The 19,790-nt window shown below is 40.4% G+C and overlaps 1 protein-coding gene across 3 annotated transcripts in view; it reads right to left on the bottom strand.

Annotated features, from left to right (window-relative positions):
- Positions 1–19,790, bottom strand: part of IRAG1 (inositol 1,4,5-triphosphate receptor associated 1) — a 79,532-nt gene that overhangs the window by 20,269 nt on the left and 39,473 nt on the right. For 2 of the 3 annotated variants that reach the window (XM_060275670.1, XM_060275671.1), the window contains exons 5-15: positions 19,075–19,266; positions 14,786–14,886; positions 12,530–12,600; positions 11,681–11,854; positions 10,815–10,892; positions 9,810–9,856; positions 8,588–9,190; positions 5,838–5,916; positions 4,878–4,998; positions 3,781–3,811; positions 2,221–2,361 (exon numbers count right to left, since the gene is read on the bottom strand). In XM_060275670.1, coding sequence (XP_060131653.1) covers positions 2,221–2,361; positions 3,781–3,811; positions 4,878–4,998; positions 5,838–5,916; positions 8,588–9,190; positions 9,810–9,856; positions 10,815–10,892; positions 11,681–11,854; positions 12,530–12,600; positions 14,786–14,886; positions 19,075–19,266 — 1,638 coding nt within the window. The remainder of the gene's footprint in view (positions 1–2,220; positions 2,362–3,780; positions 3,812–4,877; positions 4,999–5,837; positions 5,917–8,587; positions 9,191–9,809; positions 9,857–10,814; positions 10,893–11,680; positions 11,855–12,529; positions 12,601–14,785; positions 14,887–19,074; positions 19,267–19,790) is intronic. The other variant, XM_060275673.1, reaches the window with a different exon arrangement.

The raw sequence follows: 19,790 nt of genomic DNA, 5'->3' as shown, positions 1-19,790 counted from the left end.
CTGAATATCGGCTACATCCAGGAAATTCCGGACGTATGGCAACCCTAGTTTCAGTATAGTACATCCAACTCTAAAAGTGCTGCACTCCTGAACATGAGTCAGCTTCAGATATACATCCAACAAACATAGCCCTTGTTTCATAAACACAAGATTTACACATCAGATTTCCCATTTAAATGAGAAAATCAAACAGAGAAGCCAAACAATTTTCAGGCTGAATGGGAGGGAAAAAGTCAGTGTAGGTGAAAAATACAGTACCAGAAAGGAAGCATATTTCTTAGATGACATTGCACTTTGATGGCAGTGGAAGCAAACATACTGGAAATTGTTTTAGCAAAGCAACCTATTTCATGTAATTCCCAACAAGAGTAATTCCTATATTGTGAAAATGTGCGAATTGACAATGCACCACGACACCAGTCTCTACTACATCTATTTTGCAGCACAATTGCATACAGTGGTGCCTCGCTTAACGAATGCCCTGCTTAACGAAATTTCCGCTTGACGAAAGGATTTTTCGAGCAGAGGTTGCCTCGCTAGGCTAGACGAATTCATTATATGAAAAATTCGTCTAGCGAATCGCAGTTTCCCATAGGAATGCATTGAAATTCAATTAATGCGTTCCTATGGGCAAAAAAAAAAATTCAAAAAAAAAATTAAATGCATTCCTATGGGATTTGCTAGACGAATTTTTCGTTACAAGAAAAGACCCGTGGAACGAATTAAATTCGTCTAGCGAGGCACCACTGTACTTATCTATCCACATTTCAGCCCTACAATGTCCAGTGGCGCTCACCCATAGGCAAGCATGCACAGGAGTGCAGCTTCCATTGTAGCTAAGTCTGCAATCCCAGACACACCAAGCCCAATGGGTTCCACTCCCAAGCAAACATGCTTGGATTGGGCTGCAAATATTTCATGTTTGAATCAGTTTTTACCTGAGAAAGAAATGCATGAACAAATAAGAACTGCTTTGCCCACTCTTTTTCTGAAGTAGAAAATATGTATACATAAACGGTTATAAAGAGATTTATGGACTTCCTGCAGAAATTCCTCACTCCTTGCTTCCTCTATCTTTAGGTGGATTTACTTAGGGCATTTTTTAGGCATGAGTTTACACATTCTTCACTGTATGATGTCAAGTATTCAGCAGTTCCCTGCCCAGGAACATAAATAGTAAAGAACAGCAACTACCTCCTCCATGTTTAGGAAGGGAACTCCAGGAAACACTGCAGGATTAATGCATAAACAACATTTGCAATCATGATGCCAAACCTCTCTGCAATAAATGGTAAACTACCTAGCAGAATTCTGCTGCTTTCATCTAGCACATACACTGCTTTTCCCTCTTCAACAGCATTGAAACCCAAAGTAGAAGGAATGGTGAGTACAGAAAAGGAGACTGAAGAACAGATCTGAGCTCCATGACATAGGGACCTTGAGTCTGAACTCAGTAGAATAATCTGACTTGGAAGTGTATGCTTCTAATGGACTTACTGTGAAGCAGAGGTAGATAACCTATGACCTTCCAGAAACTGCTGGACTACTACTGATTGCTGGGACTGATGGGAGTTGGAGTCCAACAACTTATGGAGGACCACAAGGTAGCCCCCCCCTCTAGTGAAGTCTGGTATTTTGCACCTATTACACCACTGATAAACAATATGCCCCTTTTGTTTGGTTAAAAAAGCACAGTGATACCTTGGTTCTCGAACTTAATCCGTTCCGGGAGTCCATTCAGCTCCTGAAACTGTTGAAAACCAAGGCGCGGCTTCCGATTGGCTGTAGGAGCTTCTTACACGCAAGCAGAATCCGCGTTGGAAGTTCAGCTTCCAAAAAATGTTCGCAAACTGGAACACTTACTTCCAGGTTTGCGGTGTTCGGGAGCCGATTTGTACGGCAACTAAGCCGTTCGATAACCAAGGTATGACTGCAGTTCCAAGAGTACATTATTTTTGCAACATTCAGTACCACCTACAGCAAAATTGATACTTTAAAAATCAACCTACCACAGAACACAAAATTCTAGATATAGGCACAGAATTGAAATGTGGCCATTTTAGATATTTAAGTTGGCTGATCATCAATATGAGTACTGAACAGTTAATGATAACATAGGATTTGGGGACATATTTGGCAGCAGCCTTCAAAATACCTATCAAAATTCACTGAATTCTAGCAAGCGTAAACTGCAGTGAATGTTCACCGTGGTCTTCTTACCGTAATAGCAACTTTAAAATGATCCAGTTCCTTCTCTGTGTTCTCCTCAGCAAGATTCCTCTCCCTCTCAGCCTGGTTAATTCTTGATTCCAAAGTATAACTATCATTTCTGAAAGCCAATGAAAGTTGTACAAACACATTCTGTTGAGGGAGGGAAAAGAAAGGCCTCGTTGAATTCTGTATACCAGTCATATCCGTGTATAAAAGGGGGAAATTGTTTTGCATGAAGTTGACTCATAGAATCATAGAATTGTAGGGTTGGAAGGGACCTGAAGGGTCCTATAGCCCAACCCCCTGCAATGCGGGAATCTCAGCTAAAGCATCCGTGACAGGTGGCCATCCAACTTCTGCTTAAAAACCTCCAAGGAAGGAAAGTCCAAAAGCTCCTGAGGGAGACCATTCCATACACTAGTAGGAATTAATTTCCACAAAGAGAAGTGTCAAAGCCACCTCAAATCATATTCTCCAGCTTGGAAGACTAGGCTGAAGTTACTCCACAGGAAAGCACATTCATTTTACACATTCCAAGGCTGTACTGAGACCACAGGCATTACACTGACCTATGTGCAATCAGTGCTTGCAGTAGTAACATATCAGTTCAGTCCCTTTACTCCTGACCACAACTATAACTTCTAAACCTTTATTCATTATTTATTTAGCAAGATTTAGCTATCACTTAAATAAAAATATCTCTAAGCAGTTTATTTAATAGTATGAAATATTCATTATAAATTAATAAAAACAGGCATTAGAAACAGCAGACAATAAAATCATCAACACAAATAAATATTTTACCTAACATAACATAATTTATATGGGGCTCCTCAATGGATGACATGAACCTAGAACAGCAAGGCATAAGGAGAAGAATGGCACTCCAAGAACAACTTTAAGTTTCCTTACTACTTCCTACAGCTTTTAAAAACTGCTCTCTCTGTCTGATCCAGACACCATTTCTATGACAACATGGTAGGAAGAATACCAGTGAATACCAGGGAATACCAGTTTGGCTTTATGATAAATTGTTACTGTTTTATTGTCTTATTTTCTATGGATCTTTTTTTAAAGATACCGCTTAGAAATATGAATAATTAAGTGGTACAGAAATGTTTCAAATAAATAAACAGTGGTAACCATCAACAATTCATGAGATTATGATCCATGATTCTGCCTACCCTCTGAGGTCTTTCGAAGAGGCCCAGCTACTGCCAGAGGTTCACCAGACCCCTCTATAGTGATTTCTGATATTTACTGAAGGCTGTCTTATTGAAGACTGTCTTATCCCCTGATTGGGATAGCTTTGATGAAGACTGCTGGCTCTGCTCCTTATTTTAGTTTTGTCCATTTTGCTGATTTTTAAATGGAATTTTTATGTTTGTTGTTAAAAATAATGGCCCTTCTGACTCCAGTTTGGATTAGATTTTCTTCAAAGAATGTTTTGAGGGGAGCCATGAAAAGGTTATCTACAAAATGTTGCTCGGTAGTATGTTGCACACAAAATATGACGACGAAGAGCCTTCTAGCATTTTACAGTAAAAAACAAAACAAAAGGAGACTTACCTCAACCTCTCTCTCAGTAAGCGGAGGAGAGCTGTGATAAAACAGGAAACTAAGTTATAAAGTTTGCCAGTGCAGAAAAAATGTCATTAGGAACCACAGAGGGGAAAGGCACCACTGGTACATATGGTGGATTTTCCCAAGGCCCTAGCCCTGGGGCATTGGATGATTACTTCCCCAGTGAGATCAGAATGGCAGGGGAATAAGCCTCACTTCACAGTGAGCATCAGGCTTCCCTGCTACTGTACTTAGATATGGAAAAACAAGATATGCAGCTGCCTACAATGTATTAAATGCACATCTACTTTGGTCCTAACTGTGCTGTATATTCCTTGGCAAATGCAAAATTATTAGACTCTCAAGATCCAAGGTAATGTTTTTATAATGTTAATTTATTGTCACAGCATTGTGCTATATAAACACCACAAAGGCTGCTTCACTTCCTGTATTGGTGTAAAAGATAACACAATTCTGAAGAAGTTGGCAGGCCTAATATACTGTGGTCTTGTTTCTTACAAAGACTGAAGTGAAGAGGAAATATAATTTCCTTAATTTGGCCAGAAAGACTCAGTTAGCATACAGTCATGATGCAAGGTCATTTATATTCTGAGCTGCTTGACCAAGTATAATTTCTGCTTAACGGAAGTTTTCCTTGCTACAAAACATATAAAAGCACATGAACTCATTCCCAAGAGAAGGTATCCTAAAAAAATTATCCTAAGTAAAGTATAGCTTAGTTTCTGATTACAACTTTACAATTTAGATACTACTAATTCAAATGCATAGACATTTTCTTATTTGTTAGATCTTCATCCCACTTTCCTTAGATGAACTCAGGGTGGGATATGTAACTTCCCCCACATTTTATCATTACAACAATCCTGTGAAGTAGGTAAGGCTGGGAGAGCCCAACTGGAGTTTCAGAGCTTACTTGGGATTTGAATATCCACCACTGTAGTCCAGCATTAACTTCTACACCATGTCCAGGGCATAAATGGAGGGAGAACATCTACACATTGCCTTTTTGAATCTAATGCAATTAAGTATCCCTTCCACAAAGCATTCAGGTGCAGTGTGAATATCAGCACAGAGTGGTTTACCTTCCTGGAAGAGAGGTATGCACACGGAGTTTTCGTAAAAGAGTGTCAGGAATGTTGGGCATGACCTCACATCTACTTTTCACCTCTTCCTCCTCTGATGAGAAAGGCACTGGTGAAGACCCTGAAGAAGAGTTCAGAATTTATTATCATTTATTATCATTATCCTTATTGCCAACACCACCACTTCTTCTATTGCTACTACTATTCTATTGCTTCAGTAATGCATTGTGAGCTAAAGTAGTTTAACACATTACTAAACTTTGTACTCTGATGGGCCGAATCAGAGGTGGATTTAGGGGAGCACGACTGTTTTGGTTGAATTGGGCATGGAGCCTCAGGGATGCCACAGGGGTCACAGCAACTACAATTTACAATGGAGTGAGAGGGCACCAAATTTTGGCATTGCAGAGGGCGTCACTGAAATTTGAGACTCCAAGATCTGCCACTGGCCTAATGTTTGAAGGGGATGAAGAAAAGGTATATTCCACATTCTGCCATAAGAAACCAGTATGGGACTAGGGCTAATTGGAAAATTCAGCAAAGGCACTACTGACTGAAGGTAAAATCCAGCTATTCAATGTGATTGTCACCTAGCATTTCAATACTGTCTTATCAATAATTAAGTGGAACCAACTTTCCTCTGTCTGGAAAGTGGCAACTGGGATACAACTTATATTGCCAGTGTCTGTTGACAATAGTTTTACTGACTTCAAAAAGGCCAAGATTTCAAGCACATTGTACTAAATGGGATCCATTGTGATTGATGCAATAATTTCCACATGCAACAATGTGCTCTTTTCACTCCCATACCCACACAAGAAATCACACATGGTGTGGTCTTCAGTGGTGTATTCTAGCAAGAGGCCTCAGTCTGTGTGTTTTTTTAAAAAAAAAAACTTGTTGTGGCCCCCTCCTTCGTAACCACAAGTACATTTCCCATCAAATTTAATCATATTTCACCTCTTTCCTGTTCAGCAGCTTCACTTAGGTCAGGGAGCTTAAGTCCAATTAAATTTTGATTCCGCATCAATATGTGCTCCTGATTAGGTAGAAAAGAACTGCATTAATTCTTCACAAGAAATAACAAGCTCAGTGATATAATTATGTAGTATATGGACAAAGATGGTGGTAATCCAGTTGCTGGGTTTTGCAATATGTCACCAGTAAATTTACATTGCACCCATTAGCATAACAAATTTCCAGTCACTAAATCTAGAATCAATGGATTTAGTCTTAGTCATGCTTAGAGGAATTACTCAAATGGGATGTAAGTTAACTTTAGTCCCATTGATCTTAATGCATCTATCATAAGTATGACTAAGTATAGGGATCCAACCCAATACAGTGGTACCTTGGTTTACAAACTTAATCTGTTCCGGAAGTCCATTCTGAAACCAAAGCGTTCTTAAACCAAGGCGTGCTTTCCCATAGCAGCGGGGGACTCAATTTACAAAATGGAACACACTCAACAGGAAGCGAAACATGTTCAGCTTCTAGTTCACAAACCAAAGCACCTACTTCCGTGTTTGCAGCGTTCTTAATCCAAGTTGTTCATAAAATAAGCTGTTCATAAACCAAGGGACCACTGTACCAGGCAAGAACACTTGACAAAAGGGTATCACAACCAAAAGAGCTCTTCATTCATTCACTACCCACCTCACCTCAAATAGTGAGGGCACTTAGAGAAGATGGCCTGAGTGTATGGACAGGCTTATGTTGGGAGGCTACAATCCTCCAGATGTTCTGGTCCTAAGCAGCATAGAGCCTTAAAAATGAGCACTCTGAACTGGTGAAATTTATTCATAGTCCTAGACAGCAGCCTAGTGGCCATGTTCTAAACTAACTTTAGAGGCAGTTCCACATTACTGTAATCTAGGCTGGAGGTTACCAGGAGTGCCCATCACTGTAGCCAAGCTTTCCCCCCGTGTCCAGAGGGAGTTACAGCAAGTTTACCATCCGTAGCTCATGCCAAAAAAGCTACCTGCACTTCCTGGACAAAACTGAAACCTATTCCTTTAGAGGATTGAAACCCTATCCATTAGAGGTTAAACTCTGGATAGATGAAATGCTGACCAAGGACTGAGCTATACAGCTGCAAACAAAACGTCTTGTGTGTTTTAAGTGCAATATAAAATGTGACACTAGATGGAGATGGCGAGTCTTATGGAAAATTTAATGTATTTTTTAACAACACTCTTTTTTTAAAGCATTTTCAGGACGGTTTTTATGTGTGTAGATTCCACCCAACATGACTTCCATTTTATCATCATCAATTACTCAACAACAGATGAATGGCTCCAAAGTGCTTGGCAAGATTTGAGAAAACCAAGAATCCATGCTCACTGAGAATTTGAAGACTTTTGTGTTGCACTGCTGTAGAATCTGGTGTATGCCAAGAAATGCTGAATACTGTATAATTAATTGTGCTTATATAAACTATATCTTATCTCCTGGTGAAAATAAACACATTTTATGAAAATAAAACTTTAAAAAATATTTTTTAAAAAATCCTATGAGAGAGTTTCTTGTTGGAAACAGACATCTCTTCTTCTTCTCTTTGATCCAGTTAATAAACTGCCAACATTGTATCAGAGTCAGGAAAACTATTGCTTCTTTGCTGCCAGAGCATAGGCCCCAAAATGGACAACCAATTGTCTTGAGGCCTGCAGATAACAATGCGATGTGATGTGCCTTGTCCTGGGAAAGAAGTGTTGAAAGCAGCAAGACACAGGCCACAAAAGAAAAGGAAGCACATGAACAGCAGAAACACTTGGAGCAATGTTTAAGATGAGTTGTTGATATAGCTTCAGGAAGGAAAGGTTTTTCTGGATGTGAAGAAATCTCCTAAGAGACCAAAAGTAGCTTATTTAATTCCTAAATACTACTTTGAAAGATGACAGGACAGTTCATCAGCTTCTTCCTGTTTACATATTGCATACTTTATTGGAGACCGAAGTACCTCTGCACTGTATTTTGCATTCACCTTTAAGCGGTAAGCTTTTGTTTCACTAAAAGGCAAAAGACTGCTTTCTAATTTAACATCAAAGCTGCAGTTGAAAAGCTAATTATATAGGAAAAAGAATGTGTCAATTTAGATATGCAATTCTGGTGTAGAGTTGGAACACATTTTAATAAATGAATATACCAAAATTAAAAATAAATCCATAGGAACAGCACCCCCTCAATCCAACTGATAATCAAAATATTCAGTCTCAGTGTCCTCTTACTTACAGGTCATATCTGACAGGGATCCTATGTTACTTCTTATATGTGCCTAAAAGGAGGTCCATGAACTGTGGTGAAAATGTTCAAAGGATCTCTGTGCTTCTTCCCCATAAAAAAATGAAAAGGAAGTACAGTAATGTGAAAGTTTTTGAGACAAGAGATTGTGGGTGGTAGGTGTTTCTAATGATCAAGAGATAGAGATGCTCACTTTCTGCTGTTGACTCAACCCAAGTCCTCAACCCAAGTTTCTTTGCTCCTTAACTAGAAGCACAGCAATATGATAAGCCCCGACTCACCTTATTCTATCATTGAAATGTGGCCCTTGGTGTAATGAACTAGAAAACAATTCTTCATTTCCCAATACTTCAAAATGCAAGGTTCTGCTCTTATTTTATGAAAGCCCAATCCTGTGATATCACACAGATTTGGAACAACAACAACAACAAAACATTAAAATAAAATCCTGCTAATTTATAGAAACTCACCTCTCTGAGCTTTGTCAATTTCTGCATTCTTACTGGCTGAACTTGTATTTGGAGGTCTTTGAAGGCTGACTGTTTAGTTGATATGTTGTTGGGTTTATTATTAATGGCAAAGTGTCTATCATCTTCAGATGGACATTTAAAAGGTACCTTTTCTATATTGCCAGGTTCTGCATGATCCCATGACACAGCTCGCAATAGAGGAGGGCGGGAACCAGGTGTATTAAGTTCTGTTTTACAAGAAACTTTTGAATCCTTTGATAATGGTACTACTGATCCCTTTAACTTTGGGTCCATGGTAAATATCCCTGGTCCTTGTAAATGGCCTTGGAAAGGAGAATCATTTTCTTTTGTTTTTTTAGGGATTAGTTTCTGAAGTTTGTTTTCACAGGTGCTTGGACTGGAATTTAGAGATACTCTGCCAGTGTCATAACCTGAAGTACAGGATCTGGGTAGATTATCCATAGGCTTATGTGGATCAAAGTTCTCCTTTTGTTCCGTCAACTTTTTTGGATTTTCCAAAGCAGTGGTGTGTGTAACAGGTTTTTCCTGAGAAAGTTTTCTTTGACCATTCTCATTTCGATCAGTTAATCCTTTTGTGGCATTCTAAAAATTAAAAATAACCAAAAAAATAGTATAATGAGTTTGTTTACACATAACACTAGGCCAAACTATAGATTAGTGCAAATGTGCAACTACGCAGGTTCCTGGAGAGACTGTGGCCCCTGCGCTCCTTTCTTTTGCTCTCCTGCTGCCTCTCTGCTCTGAGCTAAGCCATAGTTTGGCGTAGCATGTTGTTCAATCCTGAGCTCATTGTTTGGCTCACTCCAGACACACCATTAGCTGCAACCAAGTTTTGGTCTTATGTTTACGGTTTGGCTCAGGTGACATGCTAAGCTCACAACAGCAGAAGCAGTGGAAGCTGTTACAAGTCAGAATTGCACAAATAAAAGTCCTTATTCAAGAAATATTTACACTGAGCCAGTGGAAGATTCAGGCCCAAAAGTGATGAGATGATTTTTAGGAGACAATATGGGGATGCAGGACTGGTTAAGCACATGTTCCCCCATTGATAAAGCCCCCTAAAACACACACACACACACACACACACACACACACACACACACACACACACACAAACACATTTTCTTGCCAAGGTAATGTGTAGTTATCCTGATTGATTATATGCAGTGGTCAACAATAGTCAGCATTAGAGCATTCTTACCTGCTGTGGAGGCACTGAACCCAAAGCAGATGCGCATATATCAGAACCTACAATATGAAAAACAGGTGATGAAACTTCCACCACATACTGTAACATGTCATAGTTAGCTCTAAACTCAGTGGCCATATGGCTACTACAGGCAGAAAATTTGTTAAATTCCTGTTAACAAAAGTCCTGAACAATTCAACACACTCCTAGATTATAGGACTTCTGCTATAATCACTTCTGCTTCATAGAATATGAGCCTCTCCAGTACTTCAAAAAAGTCTAATCAGGTTCTGCTGTGGATTCCTTCTTATGAGAAGACTTACCCATTGCAGCCTAACAGGATTTATATATAATTTAATCATTAAACCCTATAAGCGGTTTACAAAAAAATATACATTAAAATATCAATAAAACCTCTGCTAGGTTTAATAAGCCTAGAGGGTGTGGAGGAGTCAAGAGGGCATACACATTGTCCACCTTGCCATGGAATTTCCTTCCATGAGAGCTCATACTGCCTCTGCCCTGCTGACTTATCATAAGGCAGGTAAAAGTCTAACTGTTTCATATAGGATAGCGTGGGCATTGTCTTAAAGGACAGCCAAAAATCTTTTAACAGAACAATACTACCTTAGAAGTGGGAGGTGCCATGGGGCCATATGGCCAGCTCTAAAGCCTGTCAGGTTTGCACCTGCAGGGCAAAGAGAAAGACTCTCTTGGTGGGCAGGTGAGTGGGTAGGTGGGTGACAAATGGCTCTTCACACTCTGCTTTTTGGCTTCCTAGAAGCATCTGTCTGACCACTATTGGATGCTGGACTAGATACAGCTTAGATCTGATCAAACGTCTTCTCATATTTACATCACATTTTGCTGTAAAACATTCCCTATTCATTTGCCCAGCAAGATTTCTAGCTTAATTTTTTTTTGGGGGGGGGGATGTTACGAGATCTTATAATGACCAAATGTCTATGGTTGCTCAACTAATATGTATATAATTAGAACATGCAACATTAATTTTACCTGTTGGACTTGGAAGAGTGAAAGAGTTGTTCCGAGAGGCAGCAGGTGAAACATTAGGGCTAAGTGCTGGGGATATAGCTGCATTAAAGTTATACACAACAATTAATAGTTATTCTGAGTGGTTAGTTCTCATTTTCTGGTTTAGTGCTATATGTACAAACACTGAGAGAAGCATGTTGGGGTTGGGCTACTTTGCATGACTTTATGAGCATGGGAGCGAAGAATGTCCAAGTACAGCTAACATGAGGAAAAGTCGAAATACATGTGCATCTTTAAATCTATGCCAAGAATAAGCTGGCAAAAAGCTTTCGACACCTTATATACCACAATATATATTTTCCTTTATGGTGCCACAGGCCTCTTACATTAAAATGACCTTTGTTAATTGTTATGGTAAAACACACATTGCACACAGGCTAACACTGGGTTCCATTTGCATAATTTAAATGTAAAGGCAAGGTAAAGGACCCCTGGACGGTTAAGTCCAGTCGAAGGCGACTATGGGGTTGTGGCGCTCATCTCATTTCCAGGCTGAGGGAGCCGGCATTTGTCCACAGACAGCTTTCCGGGTCATGTGGCCAGCATGACTAAACCACTTCTGGCGCAATGGGACACCGTGATGAAAACCAGAGCACACAGAAACACAGTTTACCTTCCCGCCACAGCGGTACCTATTTATCTACTTGCATTGGCATGCTTTCGAACTGCTAGGTTGGCAGAAGCTGAGGCAGAGCAACGGGAGTTCACCCCATCACGGGGATTTGAACTGCCAACCTTCTGATCAGCAAGCCCAAGAGGCTCAGTGGTTTAGACTACAGCTCCACCCGCGTTCCTAATTTCAAGGTATGGGATTTTAAAACATGTACCTGTGGGAGACTCTGAAAGGCTGCTTCTTGATTTCCTTCCTCTTCGTGTGAGGAACCTCTCACTCACCCTCTTTGCTTCTTCTAACAATTCAAGATTCTTCTTTTTATCTTCATCAGATATTTTAACATCTGGCAGCTGGTCATTCACCAAGTCAATTACATTACCTCTGTTATCTGAATGGAAAAGTATCCAAATTACCCAGTTGTATCATGTAACAGCATTTGAAGTCTTTCGTCTCTTGGTGTGCCATATAGGTCAGATTTTACTCAACATACTGCCATCTAATTGCACACTGAGTAAAATGCTGAATTTATGGAAACCCTGTGATGTAGCTGAGCTCTAATGAAACTTGGACTTGCTGCAATGGTGACACAATGGTGCATTATATTCCCCCCACACCACAATCTTTGTGTTAAATGGTACAGTAGATGCAGCTATAAGGAGTCATGCTAACCACAGAAGTACATATTGGGTGTGAGCAGCTGCCCTAAGGCAGAATTCTACATCTGGCAATTGAATCAGATGTTAAGTAGCTTTGCCCTAAACCCCCTGAACTCTTGATAGATAAAATGCAGGATTGCACTGATCCATGTGGTGCTCACTAGGATATCAGAAGCCTGAGGGTTTTGTTTTGTTTTTGTTTTTTTGCATTTCTCCCCTCTCCCCCTCCACCAAATCTTGTACAGAGTTTGAGTATCTTAAATCAAGCATATACTGGTAAACAAGTTTCCATACAATGTTGCATATTGAACGATGGCACAGTCATTAAAATCTCTACAGGGCAGATAGGCAACTCCACATTTTCATCAAGCAATACTCAAAGTTTTGTGTCTGTGTGTTTTCCTTACCCACAGATGTCAGTGAGCTAGCTGATGTCCTAGCATTTCTGTGAGAATGCCGCAGATGAGGACTAACAGGTCTGGAGGGGGAAAGAAAAGGGGGGTGAGCTTTATTAAAACTAAAGTAGCATTATATAAATCAGTTTATAAAAGTATTAAAACTAAATTTATATGATTGAATTTTATGTACACACACACACACACATTTAAAACAAAAACACCACACATTAAATTCACAAACTAGTTTGGCCTTTAGCAAATGTGAATTTGGAAAGGCACACTTGCCAAGGTAGCATCCTACTCTGTGCTGAAATAGCTTCTTTGGGACTTCTCATAGAGCTATGAGAGAAGTGCTTCCTGTATGGGAGCTGGACAAAAACCAGCAAAATAGGATCAATTTTCACATCATGTGTAAATCCCCCAAAAATCTCTCATCATGAATATGCAAATTTCTCATTAAATTCACCTCAGTTTTATTCTGTGTGAACAAAAATTATGTTGCTATGATTGTTCTAGAAAATTCAGCTCCATTTAATTAGTAAGAATAAATTCTGTTGTGTTAAATGTTTCCCATGCCATGCTAAGAACAAGATGGGAGCCAGATACTACAGCCATGGACTGACTATTGACATCTCCATTCCAAGCTGAGATTTTGTGACTAGCCTCAGCTGATACATTTATATGAGCTGAGCTACCTCTGTCTGTAGGTCTGGATGGTTGGGAGTTGGGAAGGTGTGCTCAGGGCAGTCTCGAGCAGGTCGGCTGCCCTGGCGCTGAGGGGCGGAGATTGCTGCGGCGCCCCCGCCCTTGCAGGGCGCAGCATGGTTTCCACGCAGCGCCCTGCCTACCGGCCCAGCGCCCTGGCTCACCGCACCACCGGGCGTCTACCTAGAGCCGGCCCTGGGTGTGCTACACTGAATGTTCAGGAATTAACCCATTGGGTACTTTGCTACAATAAAAATAGTGCTTGAAGTATACTTCTTCTCAAAGTTGTCAAACATATGTCCTCCCATTACGCATTTAGGATCATTCTGTGTAACTTGAATGTATAAGATAAGACAAACTAGAATGATAATTGGGCACATTCCAACCTCCCCCCCCAAAAAAAAGAGTTCTGGTTTGTTGTTGCTCTTTTAATTAGCAGTTCACTGAAATTTCCAATCATCTTTAAACAGCAGTAAGTCCTAATACAGTACACCTAAGGAAAACCCCACAAACTTGAAATCAAGTGTTAGAAAATTATTTTATTTATTATCAGCAATTTGGTCTCTGGCAATTCATTGGCAGTCATTTTCTGTCTTGCTAGGTAAGTAAGCAAAACTATGCAAGCAAGCAATCAAAAGGAGGAAAAAAGAGAAAGAGGAACACAACAGGAAAGGGGAAGGGAAGGGAAGTGGTAGCTGTATTGTAACTGGGCAAACAGCCAGGTAAGACAGCTGTTCCTTTGGGGCAATGTACCGGTAGTCGTCAAAAGGTTTCAATGCTGAAATATTTATTTCAAAGATTGCGTAAGTTTCAATCCTCTAACCAAAGATTGTAGGATTTAGCCCACATGCATGAGAACATCCATGTATTCCTATTTGAAATTATTATTATTATTAATATAATATTGTTTATACCGCACCCATCTGGCTGAGCGACTCCCAACAGAATATTAAAAACACGATAAAACATCAAACATTAAAAACTTCCCTAAACAGGGCTGCCTTTAAATGTCTTCTAAAAGTTAAATTGTATTATTCTTGAAAGCCCTCTATATTTACTTTGTTTCATGCACCTCACTCTACAAAGTAGCTCCACATGAAGTGGATAAGTCTGCATGCTCTGGTGGTTAAAAAAAAAAACTTTGCTTGTTACATATATCCAGAGCAACAGTTCTGTGTCCAATTATTCAAATCTAGACTTCATTACAAAAAAAGAGATTTACGGAAAGGTCCACATGAGATTGGACCCAACAATATAATTTTCTAGAGAAATGAAGTTTCAAATCTATCCTTGCAAGCGTGTAGAATGCTACAAAGTTATAGAGGCAAGAGGCAAACAAACAAACCAAGCATATAGAAAGGTCAAATCAGTTTATAGCAAAAAATGCAGAGAAGGCATTCCTTATGTGTAGAGCTCAGCATGTAGCGCCATGAAGATCATTGGCCATGCTTTCCGGCACTGATGGGAGTTGGAGTCCAACAACATATGAGGATTGTGCAGGTTCTTCATTTACCTATGGCAGAGTAGAAAACAAATTGTGTGTGCTTATTTATGTATTACCTGAAAGCTAGATTTTTTTCTCTTTCTGTATCTGATGTGACTACGTCTTCTGGAAGAATGATAGAAGGTGTGTTGCATGTTGCTGCTTCAACAGGAGACTCCTGAATGGTTTGTGACAAAAAAATATTTTGAAAATTTAACTTGGAATATAGAAATATACTATAGGATAATTGCAATGGAGTAAACATATCACCTTATTTTTACATGAAATTCTAGGCTTAATTTATTCACAGGCTCTGCATAATTCAAGTCCTATGCTCTAATGCAGACCCTACCTAATTGCAAGAGCAACTAATACACAATTCTTGATGAATTAGCATTTGTGAACAATTTTTATAAAGAACCCAGATGCTTCAAATCCATTTTAAAACAATTGAGGACTAGCTGCCATATTGGACAAGTAAGATTAATAATACCAACAATACTACTACTAATACGAAGTAATAATAGGGGTGTGTGTGTGTGTGTGTGTGTGTAAAATGCCTTCCCAGGTAACAAAAATATTCTTTAAATTTCTCACGAACAGCTCAGTGCATTTGGCCACTTGGAAGCAAGTCCTACATTCTACACAGCAGTTAGTTAACCCCACTTTTTTTTTTTACCACGGCTTTCTTTGCTTTGCCTCCTGTGCAAAGGGTGTGTGTGTGTTGTTTGAAAAATCTTTATTTCATTTTGCTATTGTCGAGGTATTATGGCATGCACACGTTTCATGAGAACTTTTCCCATGTACATCCAGTGATTTCTCCCCAATATCAAGGTGTGGCCAACCATTCTAGCTCACATACTTTTGCTCTTCACCCTCTAGAGCACGGGTGTCAAACACAAGGCCCGGGGGCCAAATCCGGCCCGCCAGACCTCATCATGTGGCCCGCCGAGCGCCCCAGCCAGCGGGACCCAGCAGTGGGACCTTGCTGCTGAAGCGCCGCGCCAACAAAGCGCCGACAAACAGCTAGGGCCGGGAAAATGCTTTTTGCCCCTGGGTCCCTTCGCGCTCTTTTCTGGCGCTGAATCAAGGCGGCGACCCACCCCCCTTCCCTTTCTTTCTTCCTCTCTCTCGTTCTTATTCTTTCTTTCCCTCTCCTTCCTTCCTTCCTTCTTTATCTCTGTCTTCTCTCCCTCTTTCTCTTTCCTTCTTTATTCCTTCTTTCCTACTCTTCTTTCTCTCACCTCTTTCCTTCCTCTCTCCCTCCTGCTCCCTCTTTTCTTTCTTCCTTTCTTCCTTTCTTCCTTCCTTCCTTCCTTCCATCCTTACCAACTTTCTTCCTCTCCCTCATTCTTATTCTTTCTTTCCCTCTCTACTTCCTTCCTTCTTTCTCCCTTTCCGTCTTTTCTCCCTCTTTCTTTTTCTTTCCTTCTTTATTCCCTTCCTTATTTCCTACTCTTCTTTCTCTCCCCTCTTTCCTTCCTTCCTTCCCCTCTCCCTCCCACTCCCTCTTTCCTTCCTTCCTTCCTTCCTTCCTTCCTTCCTTCCTTCCTTCCTTCCTTCCTTCCTTCCTTCCTCCCCTCCCTCTCCCTCTCCCTCTCCCTCTCCCTCTCCCTCTCCCTCTCCTCAGAAACATAGGATGCTGCTTTATACTTCTGGCCCTTAAACCCTGGAACCATGAGAGCAGCTTCAGTGAGTCAACCTCAGCCAGTCCCTTTGGTGAAGGGTGGTGGCTCACTGGCAGAACATCTGTCCTGCATGCAGAAGGACCCCAACATTTCATGCAGGACCTTTGCAGGGCTGCTTGCAAGCTCTGCAAAGGTCCTGCATGAAACCCTAGCGAGCCTCCACCACCCAGTGCAGTTACCAAAAATCATTTTTCAATAAATTGTACAATAATTGTACATTTGAATATCTACTTGCCATTATTCTGACTATGTTTCTGCTTTCAGAGCTAGTTATTACTTACATTATTACAAAAACAGTAATAATTGAATGCAGTGACAATAATTTATGTTAATAAAGAGTGGACACATAGTCCTACAGATACATCCGGCCCTTTGAGGGTGACCAAACTGCTGATGCGGCCCCCGATGAATTTGAGTTTGACACCCCTGCTCTAGAGCCACAAACAGCCATGGAATCCTCTGTCTGCTCTTGTGGAATGGAGGGACTGGCAGGGTCAATCTGAAAGTTTACATTTTTATAGTACTACCTAGGACATATAATGGCTTTTTCTAGGTAATAATACATAATGCAGTGGGAAACAGGAAACCTTAGATGCTGCTGACTAAACGAACTTTCAAAAAAGCAGCAGCCAGCAGCTGAAAAAGAGACTACTCCCCAGGCTCCCACAGCAATAGTTTCTTATAGGGAACAATTACCGTTGTTCTATACCTGACAAAACTTTATAGACACACAACTGCATGCAAGACAGAGCAAAATCAAGATCTCTTTGACCTATACTGTATGCCTTCCATTAGACTGATCACTAGAACTCACACACGTGGGCTGTTTATCTTAAACCAGGAAACTAGCCCTCAGCACAAATGTGTAATGGTGTCAGAATGCATGACAAATAACTGCACAGTTCACTGCTGACAACATTTTCCTAGGATGTTGAAAGGAAAAGCAGCGGATGTTTTTATCCAAAGAGTAGAATACTATGTCCTAGGTTTAAAAGACAATGATAAAAGTAAAACTGAACGTGCCAGATATACATTGGCGTTAAAGTTTTCAACACAACTCAAGAGAACATGATGATCTGTTTTGTGTTGTGGTGTTTTTTTTAATAAAAAAGGGCAGTTGATAACATAAATCCTAAAGAAGCAGGCTTGAAAATCATTACACTTGTTGATTCAGTACTGCATATTAGCAGAAGGTCCCTCTTTTACACATTTTATGCATTTCATCTAAATGATGTGCAAAGCATCAAAAATATTTTTGAGGAGAGATTAGAGGGTCAAGAAGTTCTCTGTGAAATCATCAACTGTGTTGACATAGTTGTCTCTGTGTGTGCAATGTGGAGTGTCACATGCTGTTAATATTACCAGAAAGCATGGGTTGATCTTACTGCTAATGCCAAGTAGGGCTAAATATTTTTCTTTAAGGAACAAAAAAGCCAAAAAACAAACAAACTATGCTCAGTCCAACTTTGGTAGCAATCACTACCATTTCTGTTTCACCCCAGCTAGGATGCCATTCTACATTGCTCAAGCAGCACTAATTGTTCAGGGACTACTTCCAGGGCTGGCCATATAATATGGATAAATGGGGGGGGGCAGGACACAGCAGTCAAAGCTATTCCAATGTATTTTATAATAGGATTAGTTTTAGAGCCAACATTGGCTAAAAAATCAAGCAGAACAAATTGCAGAACATCCTAAACTATAACGTCATAACAGCCCATTCTGCTAGGAAGCTGGCAGCAGCCCTGAGTACAAACTAGAAAAAGTGAAATACTGTACATAATCATGGTCCAGCCCCACAAATAAGAATATTCAAACAAGAACAATAGTTTTAAGAACCGGAATAAAGATCAATGAGTGGTGATGTAACACCATATTACACTAAATCAATTCCCATTTTCCATTAGTGTAAAATTACATTGAAATGTTAGGATAAATATGCTAAACAGTGTGGGCTTTGGTCAGAATCTTGTCATAAATATCGCAAGAACTGCTGCCAATGTCTCACTTGTCCTTCTGTACCATCTAGTACAGGCATTGGCAACCTCCGGCCCATGGGCCGCCCGTGAACCGGGCTGCGGTAAACCGGTGCGCCGTGGGGACTTGCCGAGCGGCGCAGGAAATCACGTCTACGCAGCTGCAGAAGCGATTTCTGGCGTTGCGGACATTTTGGAAATGGGCAGCCAGCACCGGAAATCGCTTCTGCGCAGCTGCAATTTCTGGTGCTGCACTGCCCATTTCCAAAATGTCCGCAGCGCCAGAAATCGCTTCTGCACAGCCGCGGACATGCGCAGAAGCCATTTCCGGTGTTTGGGACATGGGCAGTGCGGCATCGGAAATGGCTTCTGCGCCTGTGCGGCCCATGTCTGGCCCACGGACAATAGTCCGTGGGAATCCTCCAGCCCATGGGCAGAAAACGTTGCCGACGCCTGATCTAGTAGAACTTACCTTGGGTTCTGACAACATTCCACCACCACCCCTACTTGCTATTAAAATTCAGGTAGTGATGAGAAAGCATAGAACATTGTGATGTCATGGAGGGGGGAAACAAGACTAAATGACATGCCAAAGCATATTTTAATCAAACTCAATGCACAAATTATAGTAAAAAAATAATAATAGCTAATGTAAAGCAGTCAGAAGTCATTGAGGATAGCAAATTTATAAATGTTGCTTACTTTGATTGGAGAAGGCAAAATGGGGTGCTGTGTCTCTGTTGGCTGTCCCTCATCTTCAGGTAGGGTTGGCATAATGAGAGGTGAAAGACACGCTGGATTGCAGTGTTGACTAAAGAGGCTATGCACTGATGGGAATGTCTGTTTCAAGTTAACCTCTGAAGATAAGCACTGTGGGGCCTTGTGATCCCAAGGCTATAGCAGATGCCAAAAATACAAATTAAACCCATTTAAAGTCCAGGCTGAGATCACTTTATAACAACAAGCAGCAATAAAGTTTAAAGTAACAACTTATGCTTCTCCTTGTGTGTTATTAACTTGGGGTTTTGAAAGGTCTAATGTAACATAGTAAGGACATTAAGATAAACCTTTTCAACATTCCTTGTATTATTGCATGGAAGGCTTTATTGGCAAGCTTTAAAGTGCTCTCATTTCCAATTAAGATAGACCTCCTTGTCAGTCCTTCATAAAACTCTATGCGAAGTCAAGGAATGATTGTGTTGAAATCATAGTACTAAAAATGACATTTTTTGTATATAACATATATTTGACATTGATATTGCTCAGTGCACAAAAATGTTTTTGCACACATGGATTTCAGTGATGAGCTTATTGTGGAAATGAACTTCTTGTTTTTCTAACACACTTTCTTTTTTCTAACACACTTTCTTTTTGACTGGCTTGGAAAGAAGTGGTTCCTACTGTCTGGAGCAGAAACC

Source organism: Zootoca vivipara, chromosome 1 (assembly GCF_963506605.1).
Source record: "Zootoca vivipara chromosome 1, rZooViv1.1, whole genome shotgun sequence".
NCBI lineage: Eukaryota > Metazoa > Chordata > Lepidosauria > Squamata > Lacertidae > Zootoca > Zootoca vivipara.
The sequence above is the reverse complement of the archived record's forward strand: the minus strand, read 5'-3'. Positions and strand labels throughout refer to the sequence as shown.